The sequence below is a fragment of the Diabrotica undecimpunctata genome, chromosome 9 (genome assembly GCF_040954645.1).
Source record: "Diabrotica undecimpunctata isolate CICGRU chromosome 9, icDiaUnde3, whole genome shotgun sequence".
Lineage (NCBI taxonomy): Eukaryota > Metazoa > Arthropoda > Insecta > Coleoptera > Chrysomelidae > Diabrotica > Diabrotica undecimpunctata.
In genome coordinates this window covers 60311195-60330486 of record NC_092811.1, presented here as the reverse complement: position 1 = coordinate 60330486, position 19292 = coordinate 60311195, and the positions used below count along the sequence as shown (strand labels likewise).

Below are 19292 nucleotides of genomic sequence, written 5' to 3'. Positions count from 1 at the left end.
CTATTTTTATGTATTTTTTTTTATATCAACGGTGACGCTTTTAGTTTAATGTCGTTTTTTAAATAAATTGTAATTAATATAGTTAAAAAATGATAATTATTAGATATCATGTTTTGTTTGGTGTCCTTATTGAAATACATGAGCAAACAAAATTTTCCTTTGAGACATTTTAACACGTCTGTCAGAGACACTCAGTAGATTATTTTATTATTTATGGCTTAAGTCGAGTATTATTGCTTATTAAGCATAAGACGCACTCAAAAGATGTTTATTCTAAATATTAGGGCGACGTGGTTTTTATGTTTATATCTCACGTCGAGAATGTGTAATTAAATTTAACGACTTCCCGCTTTGATTATATTTTTATTTCGGAGAAGCGGTGGCATGTTTATATTAATTTAAAAGATTGTAAAATCAGTACCTTTGTGAACTTACCACCGATATATTCTTTAGAATTATTTCATTTTAAAACTGCCTGTAATTTTTGAATAGAAGTTATTGTTGATAATTTTGGACTTTTATTCCATCGAACGATATTGATGTAGAATGGGTAGATTTACATTGATACAACCAACATTTGGCGACCGTGACAGGACGGGCAGTTTACGGGAATAATCGTTTTTGAGTATACCGGGTGTGCCGAAAGTGTAGTGATCTAACCGGACACACTTGACCGCACGTTTAATTTGTTGTTGTTCCGATAAACGTGTGTAGTTTGTTCAAGTGTGCATTGTGAATCATGGATCAAAACAAAAAGCACCGTAAAGTACTTCGTACCACCTTTACTAAATCGGCGAAAGAGTTGGAAGAGCTGTTGTCGGCGCCGGAAGGAAAGGTACGTTTAATCGTGGTGACCTTAGAAATTTTGAAACAAAAATATGAGGATCTAAGGAAAGTTGACAGCGATATATACCAGTGTCTGTTGGAAAGTGATGAAAGTGAAGCAGACTTGTTGGCAGAGATAGATGGTAGCGAAGTTTATCTAAGGAAATTTACCGACCTGAACACACAGGCTGAGGATTTTCTACAGAAGCCGCGGACGAGCCAGATGAAGAGGTAGACTCCATGGCCTCGGAAAGTAGTGTAGGCAGCAGATCAGGTAGGCGTAAATTTAAATTACCTACTCTAGAACTTAAGAAATTTGATGGAAATATCAGAAACTGGTTGCCCTTCTGGTCCCAGTTTCAAAAGATACATAATGATCCGGATATAGATTTAAATGATAAAGTGGAATATCTGGTCCAATGTACGTTAATGGGTAGTCGGGCAAGACAGTTAGTTGATAGTTTTCCAGCCACAGGGAACAATTATGGTAAAATGGTAGACTGTCTTCTTTCGCGATTCGGGCGGGATGATTTGCAAATAGAGGTATACGTGCGGGAGTTGCTAAAATTAGTAATTAATAACACCTCGTCTGGCAATAAAAGGGATCTATCTTTGTTGTACGACAATCTCGAAACTCAATTACGGGCGTTAGAGACACTTGGGATAAAATCAGATAATTACGCGGCGATGCTGTTTCCGTTAGTAGAATCGTGTTTACCATCGGAACTATTGAGAGTTTGGCAACGTATTCCCGAGGGACCCGAGGTCGCTGGATCACAAGCTTTTATAAATGCGGTGGGCGTTTCTACTATAGAAAATCGACTTAACAATCTCATGCACTTTTTGAAAAAGGAAGTCGATAATGAACAGCACATTTCTTTAGCGGTGGAAGGCTTTGATCTACCTAGTGCAGCAAATAGAGATGTTAAACGGCCTAGTCAGAAATTGCGGATACCACAAGAAAACTTTTCTACGGCAATGGGTCTAATAAATTCAGAAGTGACAACGAAGTGCCTTTTTTGCCAAAATTCGCACGACAGTACTGGCTGCTTTAAAACTCAGAAGTTGACCTACGAGCAAAAAAGAAATATTTTGGCACAAAAGGGTGCATGCTTTCGATGCTTAAAAATTGGCCATCAAGCTCGAAAATGTCGAGGTCATTTAAGTTGCTTAGTTTGTAGTAGATCACATGTTTCTCTAATGTGTCCGACACTTTCATTTAATAGAACAAAGGCAAATAATTTGGAGCAAAAACAACAAGATGATACGGTAGCGAAAGTCGATCAGGCACTTGCGAATAGTTCTAATACGAACACACAGGTTTTTTTGCAGACGCTGCGCGTAAAAATGACTCATTTAGGTAAATCGAGACATGTGCGAGCATTGATTGATACTGGATCGCAGAAATCATATATTTTGAAGGCGACAGCTAAATTTTTGGGATATCAGTCAAAAGGAAAAATTAGTCTCGTTCATGGGTTATTCGGAGGAAGTAATTTGATGCAAAATCATGATTGCTATGACGTGGAATTAAATCACGATACTTATAGTTGTACCTTTGAAGCACTGGATCAAGCTGTTATTTGCAATAGTGTATCTTCCATATTCGATGGGCCCTGGACGGAAGAGCTTCGTAAATTAAATATTGAAATATCTGACTCATATGATTCTACTCCAATTGAACTTTTGATAGGATCAGATATCGCGGGCAAACTTTACACTGGAAGAAGACATATTTTGAATTGTAACTTGGTAGCGATAGAGACCCTATTAGGCTGGACTCTAATGGGAAAGATACCAGTTGAAACGCATAGTAACTTATCTATGATCTCGCACTCTCTTTTTGTCAATAATGCCCCTATTACGAATCTTTGGGAGCTCGACGTACTAGGCATAAATGATCCAATGGAAAGGAAGACTCGCGATGAAACCGCATTAGCAGCAAAGAAACTTTTTTTGGAAACCATTTCTGTTGACACCGATGGACGATATGAAGTTAGGCTCCCATGGTTGGAGGGACATCCAGCGCTGTCTAGTAACTATCACTTGGCAAAAAGTAGATTAGATAACACGGTGAAGAAGATTACTAAGGATGGTTATTTTGAGGCATATGACCAAGTATTTCAAGAGTGGCTAAATGACAATATTATTGAGGAGGTAGTGGAGGAGCAAAGGAACCAGGAAGCCCATTACCTACCACACCGGCCAGTGATTAAACCAAGTAGCATTACTACGAAAATACGACCAGTTTTCGATGCATCAGCCAGAAAAAAGGATAGCCCTTCTTTGAACCAGTGTCTAGAAAAGGAGGTGAATTTAATTGAGCTAATTCCCGCTATTTTGTTGAGGTTCAGACAGCAGAAATTTGGAGTAACTTCAGACATTAGCAAAGCTTTTCTATAGATCAGTATACATCCGAAAGACAGACATTTCCTTCGATTTCTATGGTATGATAAGGAGAACAACCTTAAAGTGTTTCGTCATCGACGGGTAGTGTTTGGAATCAACAGTAGCCCGTTCTTGTTGGGAGCTTCATTAGAATATCATCTGTCAAACTTTGTGGATGAGTATGACTCGAAAGCTTCTTTTACTACAGACACTGTTAAGAAACTGTCAAACAGTTTTTACGTGGATAACTGTGTTACTAGTGTTGCTAGTGAAATAGAATTGAAAACCTTTATCAAAGAGGCAAATATGATAATGGCTAAAGGAAAATTCGACTTAAGAGGGTGGGAGTTTACTCACCAAGTTCAAAATGATTCCTTTAACATTTTTACGGTGGTTCTGGGAATTAAGTGGAAGAAGCTGGATGACACTTTATCTATAAACCAAGACGACGAAGATATCGAACAGATTTTAAGTAAATCGGTAACCAAAAGATTGATGCTATCCCAAGCACAACGAATATTTGACCCCATAGGTTACAGTTGCCCAGTCACCCTACTACCAAAGCTGTGGTTAAAAAAAACATGGGAGAAGCAACTGGGATGGGACACGCCGGTTGACGAGGAACTGAAAACTCTTTTCCGTAGCTGGATAAAACAGCTTTCTTATCTAAATGCAATAAAGACACCTAGGTGGATAAACGCTGGTACTGAGGAAGCAGAACACTGGACGTTTCATACATTTTGCGATGCCAGCAAGGAAGCCTCTTCCGCTGTGGTATTTTTGAGAGGAATTAGGGACGGGCGTATATTCGTACATCTCTTAGCGGCTAAATCAAGGGTAGCCCCAATAAAAAAGCTGTCAATACCTCGTCTGAAGTTAATGGCTGCGGTGATTGGTGTAAGGCTATATACTAATGTCAAGGAAAGCCTCAACATTGAAATGGAATCTTTTTTCTGGAGTGACTCGACCACCGTACTGTCATGGATAAGGAGACCCGAGGAATGGTCCACATTTGTCCGGAATCGTGTGTCAGAGATACGGAAATTATCTCATGGTGAAAACTGGCACCACGTTCCTGGTAGACTTAATCCTGCTGACCTTCCATCGCGGGGTTGTTCAGCCAAGCAGTTACTCGAATCAAGATGGTGGGAGGGGCCACAATGGCTTTATCAGGACCTGGCGATTGATCCTCAAGTAGATCTGGATTACAATGAAGATGAGATCAATCAAGAGAGGAAGGTCAAATTGGTTGCCACATTAATTAATGATGAGCATTCGAAGATGCCATTAGATGATTGGCATTTTGGTTACTTTTCCCAATATCTGAAGACTCTCCGTATGTGTGCATGGATATTCCGATTTCTTCATAACTCAAGAAATAAAGATCGACTCAGAGGTCACTTATGCTCCGAGGAAATTGACCGAGCCGAAATTTTTGTTCTTCGTATAGTGCAAAAGGAGTCCTTCTGCGATAAGAACGATAGACGACTATGTGGCATGGACGTTTACAAAGATGATGATGACTTAATTCGACTAAAGTCACGGATCAGTAACAGAAGCGACTGTAAAAGCTTTCTATTTCCCATAGTTTTGCCTGCCAAACATTTTTTGGTCAATCAGCTTATATTCAGAGAACACTTAAAATCATGTCATAGTGGGACACAGGGACTTATGAGCAGATTACGTCAAAATTATTGGATTCTAGGAGGACGTCGGACTATAAAATCTGCAATTTCCAATTGTGTCGTGTGCAAGAGACAAAATGCCAAACCTTTTATCGTGAGTGCACCTCCATTACCAGTTGATCGTGTTCGAGATGCCAACGCGTTTGAAATAACAGGGGTTGATTTCGCAGGCCCTCTATATCTGAGGACTGGGGAAAAGGTGTGGGTGTGCCTCTTCACATGTGCCGTGTATCGTGCCGTACACCTTGAACTTTGTACTGCATTATCGGTTGTTAGTTTTATGCAGGCTTTACGACGCTTTATTGCCCGACGGGGTCGTCCAAAGACTATTTATAGTGATAATGGGACCAATTTTGTTGGTACTGAAAATGCCTTTCTTCGAGTGGACTTTGAGAAAATCGCCGAGAGCAGTAGTGTCGAACGTATTCAATGGAGATTTAACCCTCCTACGGCCGCGTGGTGGGGAGGATTTTGGAAAAGACTTGTGGGGGTTTTGAAGCAGTTATTGCGCAAAGTGTTAGGATAGGCCTCGCTAGACTACGAAAGTTTAATAACGGTAATTTGCGATTGCGAAGCCATCATCAATTCAAGGCCACTTACCTCTCCTAATGACCCAAACGACTTGATACCTTTAACACCCATGATGTTTCTTAGAGACCAGACAGAGAGTGGGGTTCCAGACTGTGATGCTGTTGACCAAAAGGCTCTATCTAGGAAAGTGGTGTACAGACAAAAACTGGTTGATGATCTTCGACGAAGGTTTCGCAACGAGTATTTAGGCCAGTTAAAGTTATGGTTTAAAGGAAGAAGTAGCCAACAAGTTAAAGTGGGAGACATGGTCTTGGTTGGCAATGATCAAGATAAGCGAATCAATTGGCCACTTGGTCGAGTAGTCGAACTTCTTCCTTGAAAAGATAAGCAAGTGCGACTTGTGAGAGTTAATACCGAAAGGGGACAATTTCTGAGACCTGTGCAACGCTTGTACCCTTTGGAATGCAGTCAATTCTATCCGAAGAGAGGGCAATTCGAACAACTTGGACTCTGAGGGAAACAACGACCCAGGCATCTCTTCTCGAGCCCAGTGGAAAGAAGTTGAGGTGCGCGCGGTTGAAAGTGCAAACGAGTGTGATGACGCGAAGACGGGAGTGTCTAAAAGCAGAGTACCCGAAACGCACAAAAGTGATACGCGCTACGTTACGCGGACATCTGCTAGATATACTGACTTTTTTATGAACTAGTTTGTAGAATGTTTTAATTTTCTTGTGTGTTATTGTTTCTGTTTCTTGTGTAGTAGGTTTTCTTTTATTTTTTATGTTGTTGTCTCTGATTGTTTGTGAGTCACGTTTCTTATTGTAACTTTGCCTCAGGTGGGAGGATGTCAGAGACACTCAGTAGATTATTTTATTATTTATGGCTTAAGTCGAGTATTATTGCTTATTAAGCATAAGACGCACTCAAAAGATGTTTATTCTAAATATTAGGGCGACGTGGTTTTTATGTTTATATCTCACGTCGAGAATGTGTAATTAAATTTAACGACTTCCCGCTTTGATTATATTTTTATTTCGGAGAAGCCGTGGCATATTTATATTAATTTAAAAGATTGTAAAATCAGTACCTTTGTGAACTTACCACCGATATATTCTTTAGAATTATTTCATTTTAAAACTGCCTGTAATTTTTGAATAGAAGTTATTGTTGATAATTTTGGACTTTTATTCCATCGAACGATATTGATGTAGAACGGGTAGATTTACATTGATACAACCAACAACGTCATCAGAACGTTTGTAATATTTAAAGTAGTGAATTGAATTTTCATAATAATTTTTTCATTGATACATTTTAACGCAGAGAGAATATTACTTAATAAATTTTGTAGGTTTACAATATGAACAGGGGACAAAAAATATTGGCGTTGGCACAAAACATTGAAAACAAAGAAAATGTTAACAAATCTGAAGAAGAGACTAAAATAGCAAACATGAGTAGAACACTGTTTCCAGTCTCATCATCTAGTTCCTCCTCATCGTCTAGTTCATCCTTGTCGTGTAGTTCCTGCTCATCGACTTCAAGTTCTAGTTATTTGCCTCCTGCATTAGAAACAAATCTACAATCTCCGGTTAGAGAGTCGACTGCATGTCCAGTAAATAGAAAGAAATTATTATTTTAATCGACACCTCCGATGTGAATTTTTAAAATTGTTTCCAGAGTCGTATTTGCCTCCGTTGCCTCCTGCATTAGAAAAATATCTACAATATCCGGTTAGCGAATCGACTGCATGTCCAGTAAATGGTAAGAAAATATTATTTTAATCGACACCTCCGATGTGAATTTTTAAAATTGTTTCCAGAGTCGTATTCATTTTTTTTAAACAAGCTGGACCTACTTTCAATAAAATCTATCTATCCTTATTTTATTATTTCCAGATACCAAGAATGATGAAGATGAAGAAAGTAACAGTGAGTTTTCATCAGTTTCCGACTATGACAGAACATATCAACCTCCTACTAAACAAGCGCGTCGAAGATTATCAGCTAGTTCAAGCTCATCAACAAGTTCTACAAATGGAGTTCAGCATATACCTGGATCTCGAAAAAAATCTGCAAATACTTTATTATTGAATCTCGCAAAATGGGATCAACCTGTGGAAACCATTGCCGATTAAAATGCAGGGAAAAAATATAGAAGCTCGTCAACGATTATTTGAAGGGTATTGGAGAATGGGATCGCTTGAACGCCAAAGAGAGTTTATTGCGCAAAGTATGACAGAAATAGTTCCTAAATACCAGTATAAAAAAGTCGATTCAAACAGAAAGTACAAGCATTCCTTCACTTTTGAGTTGGATAGTGCCAAAGTTAAGGTTTGTAAGATATTTTTTAAAAATACCAAGTGATAGACCTATAAGAACAGTGATTAGTAAAATGGACAACAGGGGAATCTTGTTAGGAGAAGAAAAAGGGAAGCACAAAAAACATAAAAAAATATCTGACGAGCTGACAGACGGCGTAAAAGACCATATAAATAGAATTCCCCGTATAGAGAGCCATTTTTTAAGAAAACAAACATCTAGAGAGTATATTGATGGTGAAAAGAATTTAATAGATTTGTATAACGATTACCAAGAGCATTGTATTGAAAACAATTTACAGTTCGTAAAGTTACATACCTATCGAAAAGTTTTTAATTCTAATTTTAATATCAGTTTCTTTGTGCCGAAAAAAGATCAGATCAGGAGCTACAAGAGGAATACAAGCGACATTTACAAGAAAAAGACAAAAGTATAGAAGAAAAGCTGAAAGACAAAAAGTTAATTTCTGAAGAGTTTGTTGTAGCTTGCTATGATTTGCAGGCGGTTATGATTATACCTAATGGAGAAGCGTCGACATTCTACTATAAATCGAAAATTAACTGTTTAAACTTTACGATATGCGAATTAGGTGTAGATCATACAGAATATTATTTTTGAGATGAGTCCGACGGTCAGCGTGAAGCGAATGAGATTGGCACCTGCGTTTTACGTTTTCTTCAAAAAAAGTCAGCAGGAAGTGATTTAGATATGGATGTAATTTTCTATTCTGATAATTGCTGTGGTCAGCAGAAAAACCAGTATATTATTGGAATGTATACTTACGCAGTTAAGAATCTAAAATTTAAATCAATTACCCACAAATTTTTAATTAAGGGGCATACCCAAAATGAAGGGGATGCTGCACATTCAATAATTAAGAAAGAGATTAAAAAGACATTACGGTCTGGTCTCATTTACGTCCCGGCACAACTGCTATAAAGAAATGCAAAGAAACGTGGCAATACTTTCGTAGTTAATGAAATGTCTTATGCAGATTTTATTCATATTAAAAATTTAGCAAGCTTAGCAATAAAGAAGAATGTTAATGGAGAAGCAGTAAAGTTATCAGATATTAAAGTTATAAAAATTGATAAAAATGATAATAATGATATCCAAATATTTTACAAAACATCCTATTTTGACGACTATAAAGCAGCAAAAATTAAGTCCGTATTATTTTATATTTTATTTCTATATTTTATTAAAATTGAAATATCAGAACGCAAGAAAAATGATATCCAAAGCCTTATTACCGCCAATCTCATTCCTCAATTTTATCATTCCTATTATAATCACATTTTAAAAGAATAAGATAATTAAACTTATTGTGAAAACAATATTTCTTAGAATTTTAATTTTGTATTTGTTAACCACTTCTGTTCACAATTTAGTAGTTTGGTTTATAATTTGTTCTATTAAAAATAAAAAAAAACGTTTCTTTAACTTTTATTTCACAGTGTACTCCTCAAAATAAATAAGCAAAAAATGTCACAATTAGCAAATATTTTCCAAATCATGCAAAACAAAAATGACACTAAAAAAAATCAGTTTTAGCTTAGCTTGTGACATATTGTGTCAGAATATTACACTAGGTGATGTATTTAGCCATTAAATACATTGCAAATCAAGACTAATATTAGAAAAAAAACTGCCATATATTGTTAAAAAAATAAAATTATCGTATTAATTTTATCCCCGAAATTAAAAAATGTTCTGCTGTAAAATTGTAAATTTGGCATAGTGTCACTTTTGTTTTCAACGTGCGATATATTTTAATAAAACTTTTTGTAAAAACACTTTTTTTTTCAAAAATTTATTTATATTATTGTGTCTATCCTTACATTGATTTTAATTTATTCATTCGAATTTCCACTTGTACACATGGTAGGTGAAGTTTGCCTTTCAAGGGAAATTTAAAATTTCAATGAGTTATCCAAATAAATCTTTCCGGCTTCCTAATATTTAGTAAACTTTCATATTAATATCTAATTGGATTACAGTCCCGAAAAGGAAAAAAAAATTTAAACTCAGCAATATTATTTCTACTTCAATTATAAACTTCGTACTGAGAAACGTGTTTTTGTTTCTGAAATTAAGGAAGTAATCAATATACTGAATATGCGATATACATATGTGTATGAATCAAACAGCTGACTTTTAAATTTCCTGGAGAAGTCAATGTCACAGAACAAATAATTGTTTTTTGTCCTGTGTCAATGTGTTATAACACGACAACTTTGTAAATATTTTGACTCATGCGTAAAGTAGAGAGCACCACTGTGTCTTTAGCCGCTCCTGTGATTTTTGATATTGTTGATTCTGGCCAGAGATATGTAAGAGAGGGAATATGACACAAACGATAGTTCTGTATTTACTAAATGGGACCACTTAATTTGACACTATGTACTATCCAATATGGCGACGGGCAGGTCCATAATATTGTAATTATATAATTATAATATTAAGCCATGAAAGTCACTTTGAACTTAAAAAATCACACAAAAAAGTTTAAAATATTTATAACATGAAATTTTTCATTCACCACTATTTAAAATTAACACTTTGACAGAAAAAAGTACTATCCAATATGGCGGAAGTGAACCCATCTACTTCACCGTATGTCATATCCGCTCTCTTACATATCTCTGATTCTGGCAGACATTTGTTAAAAAGTATGTTTAAATAAATGTATTGAACACAATGAATTATTACTTGGCGCAGGCTAGTGTAAATTAAACGAAAATCATGGAAGCAAGGTTACCAAATCCATTATCATTTGAAGGGAATGTGGTCGAAAATTTTATACGATTTATGCAAAGCTTTAAAATATATCTGTTGGCATCAGGAAAAAGTGGTAAAAGTAATGAAGTTAAGGGAGCAATTTTAGTCAATTTAATAGTTAATAGTTTGGAATTAACACAGGTCCAATAAGGAAAGCTAGCAGATGTATTGGAAGTACTTGAGTCTTATGTCACCCCTAGACAAAACGTGGTTTATGAAAGATATTTGTTTTATAAGCGCATTCAAGAAGAAGGAGAGCCTTTTGACCACTTTTTAACATATTTAAAAAATAAAGTAAAAAAGTATGTTTAAATAAATGTATTGAACACAATGAAATATTATTACTTGGCGCAGACAAGTGTAAATTGAACGAAAATCATGGAAGCAAGGTTACCAAATCCATTATCATTTGAAGGGAATGTGGCCGAAAATTTTATACGATTTATGCAAAGCTTTAAAATATACTGTTGGCATCAGGAAAAAGTGGTAAAAGTAATGAAGTTAAGGGAGCAATTTTAGTCAATTTAATAGTTAATAGTTTATAATTAACACAGGTCCAAGAAGGAAAGCTAGCAGATGTATTGGAAGCATTTGAGTCTTATGTCACCCCTAGAAAAAACGTGGTTTATGAAAGATATTTGTTTTATAAGCGCATTCAAGAAGAAGGAGAGCCTTTTGACCACTTTTTAACAGATTTAAAAAATAAAGTAAAAAAGTATGTTTAAGTAAATGTATTGAACACAATGAAATATTATTACTTGCCGCAGACTAGTGTAAATTGAACGAAAATCATGGAAGCAAGGTTACCAAATCCATTATCATTTGAAGGGAATGTGGCCTAAAATTTTATACGATTTGTGCAAAGCTCTAAAATATATCTGTTGGCATCAGGAAACGTGGTAAAAGTGATGAAGTTAAGGGAGCAATTTTACTCAATTTAATAGTTAATGGTTTGGAATTAACACAGGTCCAACAAGGAAAGCTAGCAGATGTATTGGAAGCATTTGAGTCTTATGTCACCCCTAGAAAAAACGTGGTTTATGAAAGATATTTGTTTTATAAGCGCATTCAAGAAGAAGGAGAGCCTTTTGACCACTTTTTAACAGATTTAAAAAATAAAGTAAAAAAGTATGTTTAAGTAAATGTATTGAACACAATGAAATATTATTACTTGGCGCAGACTAGTGTAAATTGAACGAAAATCATGGAAGTAAGGTTACCAAATCCATTATCATTTGAAGGGAATGTGGCCGAAAATTTTATACGATTTATGCAAAGCTCTAAAATATATCTGTTGCCATCAGGAAAAAGTGGTAAAAGTGATGAAGTTAAGGGAGCAATTTTACTTAATGTAACAGTTAATAGTTTGGAATTAACAGAGGTCCAACAAGGAAAACTAGCAGATGTATTGAAGCATTTGAGTCTTATGTCACCACTAGAAAAAACGTGTTTTATGAAAGATATTTGTTTTATCAGCGCATTCAAGAAACAGGAGAGCCTTTTGACCACTTTTTAACAGATTTAAAAAATAAAGTAAAAAATTGTGAGTTTGGAGTTGAAGCATTTTCAATGGTAAGAGATAGAATAGTTTTAGGCACCAATAGTAGAATGCACAACAAAGCATGTTAAAAACAATTAATTTAGATCTGACTAAAACTATTGAAATATGTAAAATGCATGAACTATCCCAAGCTCAAATAAAAGAAGTTCAGAACAGCTTATAAAAGGTGAAAATTGAATCAATTTGAAGTAAAGTCAAGCAGGGGCATAATTCAGTCCAAACAGGCAGGGGTGCAATTTCTTCTAGAGGTGAATTTAACTGCAGAAACTGAGGGAGTGTCCATGGACCAAGGAGGTGTCCAGCATATGGAAAAAAGTGTAGAAAGTGTGGTAAATATGGGCATTTTGATAAAGTTCATCATGGTAGGTTAGTAAGAGAGGTACAAGTGGAAGAAAGTAAAAGTGACAAATCACTATTAATGAAATTAAGAATAAAAATAATAAAGACTGGATGGAAAATTTAAAAATTAATAACGTTGATATGCCTTTTAAAATAAATACAGGGGCACAGGTTAATATTTTACCCAAGGTTTTTGTTGAAAAATCTTCCAAAATTAATGAATTAAAAGAAACTAAGGTCATACTTGAGACATATGTTGCTTTTAAGATCATTCCTTTGAGTATAATAAAACTTGTCTGTAAATATAAAAATATTGATCATTTATTAGATTTTGTTGTTATAAAGGAAAGATCAATACCTTCTTGGGTTTTTGTTCTACCATAGAGCTTGATTTAATTATTAGAATTCGTAGCACCTTCATATTTCATAGAAATACTTCCAGAAATTAAATTCTGAAAATTTTGCAGATATTCCAGGTTGTATAGTCTACTTCGATGATCTATTAATTTGTGGTCAATGCAGAACGATTGATTTTTTTAGAGCAGCAAGTTCAAAAATAAAAATAGCCATTATGATTGCCAACCTCCGTAGGGAAACGGCACTATAAGAAAAGAATAGAATAGCATAATAATACACTAAATAAGGTGTTAGATAGAGCTAGACAACTAAATATAAAATTTAAGCCAAACAAAATACAATATTGCGTTGAAAAAAAAAAGAATTTTGTTTCAAGAATATTCGTGAACATTAAAAAGGATATAAATATGATGTGATTTGGATTCAATAGTCAGTCAGATGGTCAGTAAGTTAAGTATAGAAGTCAGTAAGTCAGAATATAGTTCAGTCAAGATACTTAGTTATCAGTGATGAAGATTATAAACAGAATTAAGAGAGTATTAATTAAAGATTAAAAATTATGTTATATATACAGTGATTGGAGAATGGAAGAGAGTATTAATTGAAAACTCAAATTATATAATATATATGGTAATTGGGGATTGGAAGAGAAAAAAAGATTATTAAAAAGAAGAATAAATAGAAAAGAAGAGAGGACAATATTTTACCGATTTATAAATATTAATATTAAAAAGAAAAATATTCTAAAATGGTGGAAGCTGATAATTAAAACATTGTGGTGTATTTGGCAAGGCAAGTTTACAAAAGGAAGGATAACCGAGGTTGACAACGAAGACATTGAATGGTGATTAAAATCTTTATTTTGGAAAACAGTTTCATTTAGGCATTCAGTGACAGAAAGGTACCAAAATTTCTTAATATAAGTTAATTAAGTTAATTTAAAAATGCCCTCACATAAATAATTTTTATAAAATTCTCTAGTATATAATTTATAAATTATTTTCTATAAACACTAATCATATATTTTAGAGGATATATATATATATATATATATATATATATATATATATATATATATTTTAGAGGATATATATATATATATATATATATATATATATATATATATATATATATATATATTGATATGATTAGTGTTTATAGAAAATAATTTATAAATTATATACTAGAGAATTTTATAAAAATTATTTATGTGAGGGCATTTTTAAGAAATTAGCATATAATAATTGTAAAAAGTTGTATTTTAGTAATTATAATGTGGTAGATATATTTAAGTGAGCCATGTGACTAGGCAACCAACTATACATTTGAGTGACAGACAGATATACATACTCTTTAAAGTGACAGATAGAAATTCATAATTAGGAATATAAAGTGGGGTTATAATAATAATGTTAGTTTAAAATGTTTAATTTATATATAGTGACTGATTTAAGTGTTTATTCTGATCTGAAAAGCCTAAATGTTAACAAAATTATCAATAGAAAATTATAGAATTCTCCAGATTACAGAATTTGACCTTTGTTTACGGTCGAACATTCTCGAATAATAATAATGGTTATGTCTGTGGATCGAACATATACTGGTTCCAGAAAATTCAGACATGTATTTAATAGAACAAATGGAACATGATTTCTTGCTAGATGATTCTGGAACATGAAAAAAGATATAAATACCCGGTGATTTGGATTCAAGATGTCCAGTCCATTCAGTTAGTCAATCAGTTATGAGTTACAGTTACTATATGGCCAGTTTTAGTATGAAAGTTAGTTAGAGTCAGTCAATCAGTTACAATTGTTCAATATAGTGAGTTAAATAAAGATTAAGAAGCAGTATAAAGAAAATATTATTGAAGATTACAAATTATATTATGTATAAATGGTGATTGTATAATGCAAGAAGTATTAATTGAAAATTAAAATTATATAATATATTTGGTGAATGGATATTGATATACTGGAAAGAAGAATAAATATAAATGCTGTTTGCTGGTTTGCTTGGTGGTTTATAAATGCTGGTGAAGAAAAATATCTTAAATTGGTGGAAGCTGATAATTGGAAAAAGTAATTTCACAAAAACAAGGATAACCGAAGCTGCGAAGAAGACATTGAGTGGTGATTATAATCTATACAGTAGAAAACAGTTCATTTAGGCATTCAGTGAAAGAAAGGTACAAAATTTTGTTAATATAATTTAGTTAGTGTCATAACAATTTCAATTTTGAAGATAGTTTGTTTAAAATTTACATTGTCTATAGAATTTAATTAGTTTCATAAGAACTTCAATTTAAAGATAGTTTATTTTAAATTTACATTGGCTAGGTTAGATATATATGTGTGTTTCATAATAGTTATAATAAAGATAATTTAAAAAAGTACTTACAAACTAATTCTTTGAGAACCGCGATAAAAACCCTAATTATTAAAAATACTCATTGCTCATCATTCACAAATAATACATCATAACAATATATATATATATATATATATATATATATATATATATATATATATATATATATATATATATATATATTGTCATACTTCTTCTTTCCCAACCAAAGAAAAAAATAAATAAAAAGATCCGTCGGAATAAAATTTTAAGATATCATTATAAACTAAATGTATACAGTGATGAGTGCCTTAAGAACCGGCAAAATAACGCAAAAGATAGAAAACATAATACATTATGAAATAAAAAGAGATGAAAGTAGTAGAGGTGGGAAATTATCGATAGAAACCTCTAATTTACATTACATTACATTAGGACTATCGATAGTTTCCCACCTTTAGACGTTAGCTTATGAGCTAGTTGACTTCAGTCATAATATTACTAGTATGACGTCGAACATTAACATTTTTTAAATTTCGCATAAAGTAAAAACTGATTGAAGGCAATAAAGCAAATGTAAGTAAACAGTTTAATTAGTAGTAATTTGATAATTAATTCTGTGTTGACGAATTGATGTTGATCAATACTTTAATTTTGGATAAAAAAATACACTTAAACTGTTTTTACTTACATTACGTGATACGTATTATTGTATACGTGATATGTACTATGACTGAAGTCAACCAGCTCATAAGCTAACGTCTGAAGGCGGGAAACTTTCGATAGATCTAATGTAGTGTAAAGTAAATTATGGGTTTATGTCGATAATTTCCCACCTCTACTACTTTCATCTCTTTTTATTTCACAACGTATTATGTTTTCTATCTTTTGCGTTATTTTGCCGGTTCTTAAGGCACTCATCATTGTATAGTAAAGATGTAGTGTAGATAAGAATAGAAATTTGTTTGGCCTTTTCCGTTTCCAACAAAATTATCAAAAAACCCCTTTGTGTAGAATTAGAAGACATTTGACCTGTAAGTTAATCTTGTCATTGTTTGTGTATTAAATGACCATATTCTAATCTTTGAAAACAGGTATAGATTGTGTATTAACAGACTGAGGATACAAAAATCAATTTTTCGGGGAGACGAGAAGAGGCAGTTGTAATTTGGCCATCGAAGGAAACAGTCGTTTGTTAGAAGATAGGGTGTGGTTCGTGAGTTTGGATACCGGCTTTGTGAAAAGAAGTGAATAGTTTTGCAGAAGGAGATAACAAGTAGATTAAAAGAGGTCCTTGTATCTACCGTGGACATTTTGTGAAGTATATGTCAAAGTAGTTTTACGGCATCAATTTGACAAAAGGAGGTCCTTGTGTCATAAATAAGTAGCTGAGTTTTTGGAGAAGTGAATCAGGTGTTTTTGTGTAGTCTGCAGGAGGTTTGCAGAGACGTTAGGAAGGAGCCGAGGTGCCAAAGAGGAGAGATCACATCGTTGAGGAGACTGGACTTTTCTGGGTATGTGCCAACATACAATTCAATAAGAAAAAAAAAGCTGTAAGTGTTTTGTACAATTGAAATTGGTATCTGTGAAGGATCTGTGTTGACATCATGGTCATTATCATTCAAATTCAAAGAATTGAGTTTTGTTTGACTAATCAAAAGTTACAGTTTTGTTGTTTTTTGTTTCAAGTAAAGGAAAGTTTAAGTAAAATTGGTTTTCACTCATTATAAATTTATGTAGATTTAAAATCTTATTATTATAAAAATTTCATTTATTTTCTTGTATGCTGATTGATAAGATAACGGCAGAATTTGAAAATTGTTTTATTCTTTTTCATATAAAATAAAGAATGCTTAAATTTTGGTAATATACTATTTTCTTTTATTATTATCCTTCTTCTCTATCTCGGTAAAGGACAACTAGAAAATCTTTGAATCCATCGAACACAGGTAATATAAGGAGTCTTATTTTACATTTGATAACAATTAAGTAATAATTCTTTTATTGGCTCAATAAATTAAAATCACAGTCAAAATAAACAATCATAACAAATGGCCCCCAACGTGTAAAGCGTAGAAAGTATTTCTAGTTGAAATTTAAAAGGATAGAGAAAGAAAGCAGATTGATTGAAAATTTATTTGCCGATGGTTAAAGTTTATAATATTTGCTTTTATGACATAACATTTCAAATTTCTCTAGGTACAAATTTTTGCATGATATATTTTATGATATTTGATTGATTTTTACAACTGACAATTAAATTTTATTGCATTTATTTGAATTTATTGCATTTGGGATAAGAGGAAAAGTTTTCGTCTTTGCAACATTACTCGAATTTCATATTTGGCGAGGATATTATTGCACAAATTTTAAAGCTTCATATTTGGCGGGGATAAATAATCTAACGAAAATGTCGATCACAAGAAGCAAAAGTAAAGAGAATTTAGAAACAACAGCTATGGAAACAGAAAAATCTGGAATAGCTCAGCTACTACAAATGTTGCAATTACAATCACAAAGAATGGAAGAAAACCAAAAAGAAACATCCCAAAAAATGGATAGAAATAACAGAAATATAAAGCAGCGTTTGGAAAACTGTGAACAAAAATTAGAAGAAAATGATAGGAAAATGGAAAAGCGTTTGGACAAATATGAAAATGATGTACAAGTCTGTTTAGAAAAAGTCAGAGAAGAAACAGAGAGGAAACTAGAGATGCAGAGAGAAGAAATAGAAACTAAAATGAAAGATATTAAGACTGTCCAGAAAAAGGAATTAGAACAGTTAGAAGAAAAATTTGAAATGGCGCTACAAGAAGACAGGAAAGAAGTAGAAAGGAGATTAAAGCAAAATGAAAAACAAATGGCAGAAATCGAACTAAGAGGAGTAGAGAGAAAAGAAGTTATCATCCATGGAACAAGCGAAGCGAAATTATAGTTTGGCAGGGATGTAAGAAAACTGCACCCCGTACCGTTCATGAATAATCTAAAGAAGAAGATACAATACATGGGAAACTTTGAGATAGCTAAGGAAATGATCAGAAATCATCTCAAAGATGAGGCGAGTCTATGGTTCGACAGAAATGTGGAGGAATTTGAAAATTGGCAAGAATTTGAAAATAAATTTCTCAGTTTTTTCTGGGGAAAGACAGAGCAATTACAGATAAATAAGGAGTTGCAAAATGGGAAATACCATGAGAGGATGGGTATATCAGAAAAAACATACGCATTGCAAATGTACAATAACGCAAAACATCTGCAATACAATCATTCATCCGAGCAATTAGTAGAGTTGATTGCAAGACACCTTGATGATACAATTGAAGATCAAATCAATCTACAAAACTACAAAGACATCGATAGTTTATGCCAATTCCTACAAATAAGGGCATCACGGATGCAGGAAAGAAGAGCCAGAAGGTCACAAGAAAATTACAGACACCGAGAAACTCAGGAATACAGAGAGAGAGGACAAACTTTTAGGAGGGATTACACTAGACGAAAATTTATTCCCAGGAGAGTAAACGAAAATAGGGAAAACAGAAGAGGAAATGATGATTTCAGAAATCGGCCATGGAGTGAGGACAGATATCGAGAAAATCACAACAGAAATAACACACGCGCATATCCCGAAAACAGAAATTATAATAGACGAAATGAACAGGAATATCGTGGAAACCGGAACGGATATGACAGACCAAAAGAAAATAGAAAGAGGTAAATCATACACAAATAGAGGAAAATGAGGATGAAAAACACAACGATGAAAGAAGAAATACGGAAGAACAACAGTCGGTTTTTCACGAAAGCACCCACTAAAACCAAAAAACCAGGCAGGAATTTTTTGTCACCCAAAGGAATTTATTAAATTAGCAGGAAATAATGAGGAAAGAAGAGGAGTTAATTTAAAATTTGTAGATGGTTTCATCAAAAATAGACCAATCAAAATGTTGATAGACACCGGTTCAGAAATAACATTGGTAAACAGAAAATTAATAGAAGAAGCGAGTTTGACAAATTTAATTTACAAAATATCAAGGGTAAATTTGGTGGGTGCAAATAAACGGACATTGGCAACGATAAAAAATGAAGGAATACGACTGAGGGTACGATTGGATGAGAAAATGTATGCATTACAATGTGTAATAATGCCAAACA

At 33.4% G+C, this 19292-nt stretch overlaps 2 protein-coding genes across 2 annotated transcripts; both read left to right on the top strand.

The window, feature by feature from the left end:
- The first annotated feature begins 1065 nt into the window (after positions 1–1065).
- Positions 1066–3228, top strand: LOC140450914 (uncharacterized). The gene has a single exon (XM_072544596.1). It carries the CDS (start codon positions 1066–1068, stop codon positions 3226–3228), a length of 2163 nt encoding a protein of 720 aa, XP_072400697.1.
- A 297-nt stretch (positions 3229–3525) lies between these two features.
- Positions 3526–5424, top strand: LOC140450913 (uncharacterized). The gene has a single exon (XM_072544595.1). The coding sequence runs from the start codon at positions 3526–3528 to the stop codon at positions 5422–5424; it is 1899 nt and encodes a 632-aa protein (XP_072400696.1).
- Positions 5425–19292: the final 13868 nt, after the last annotated feature.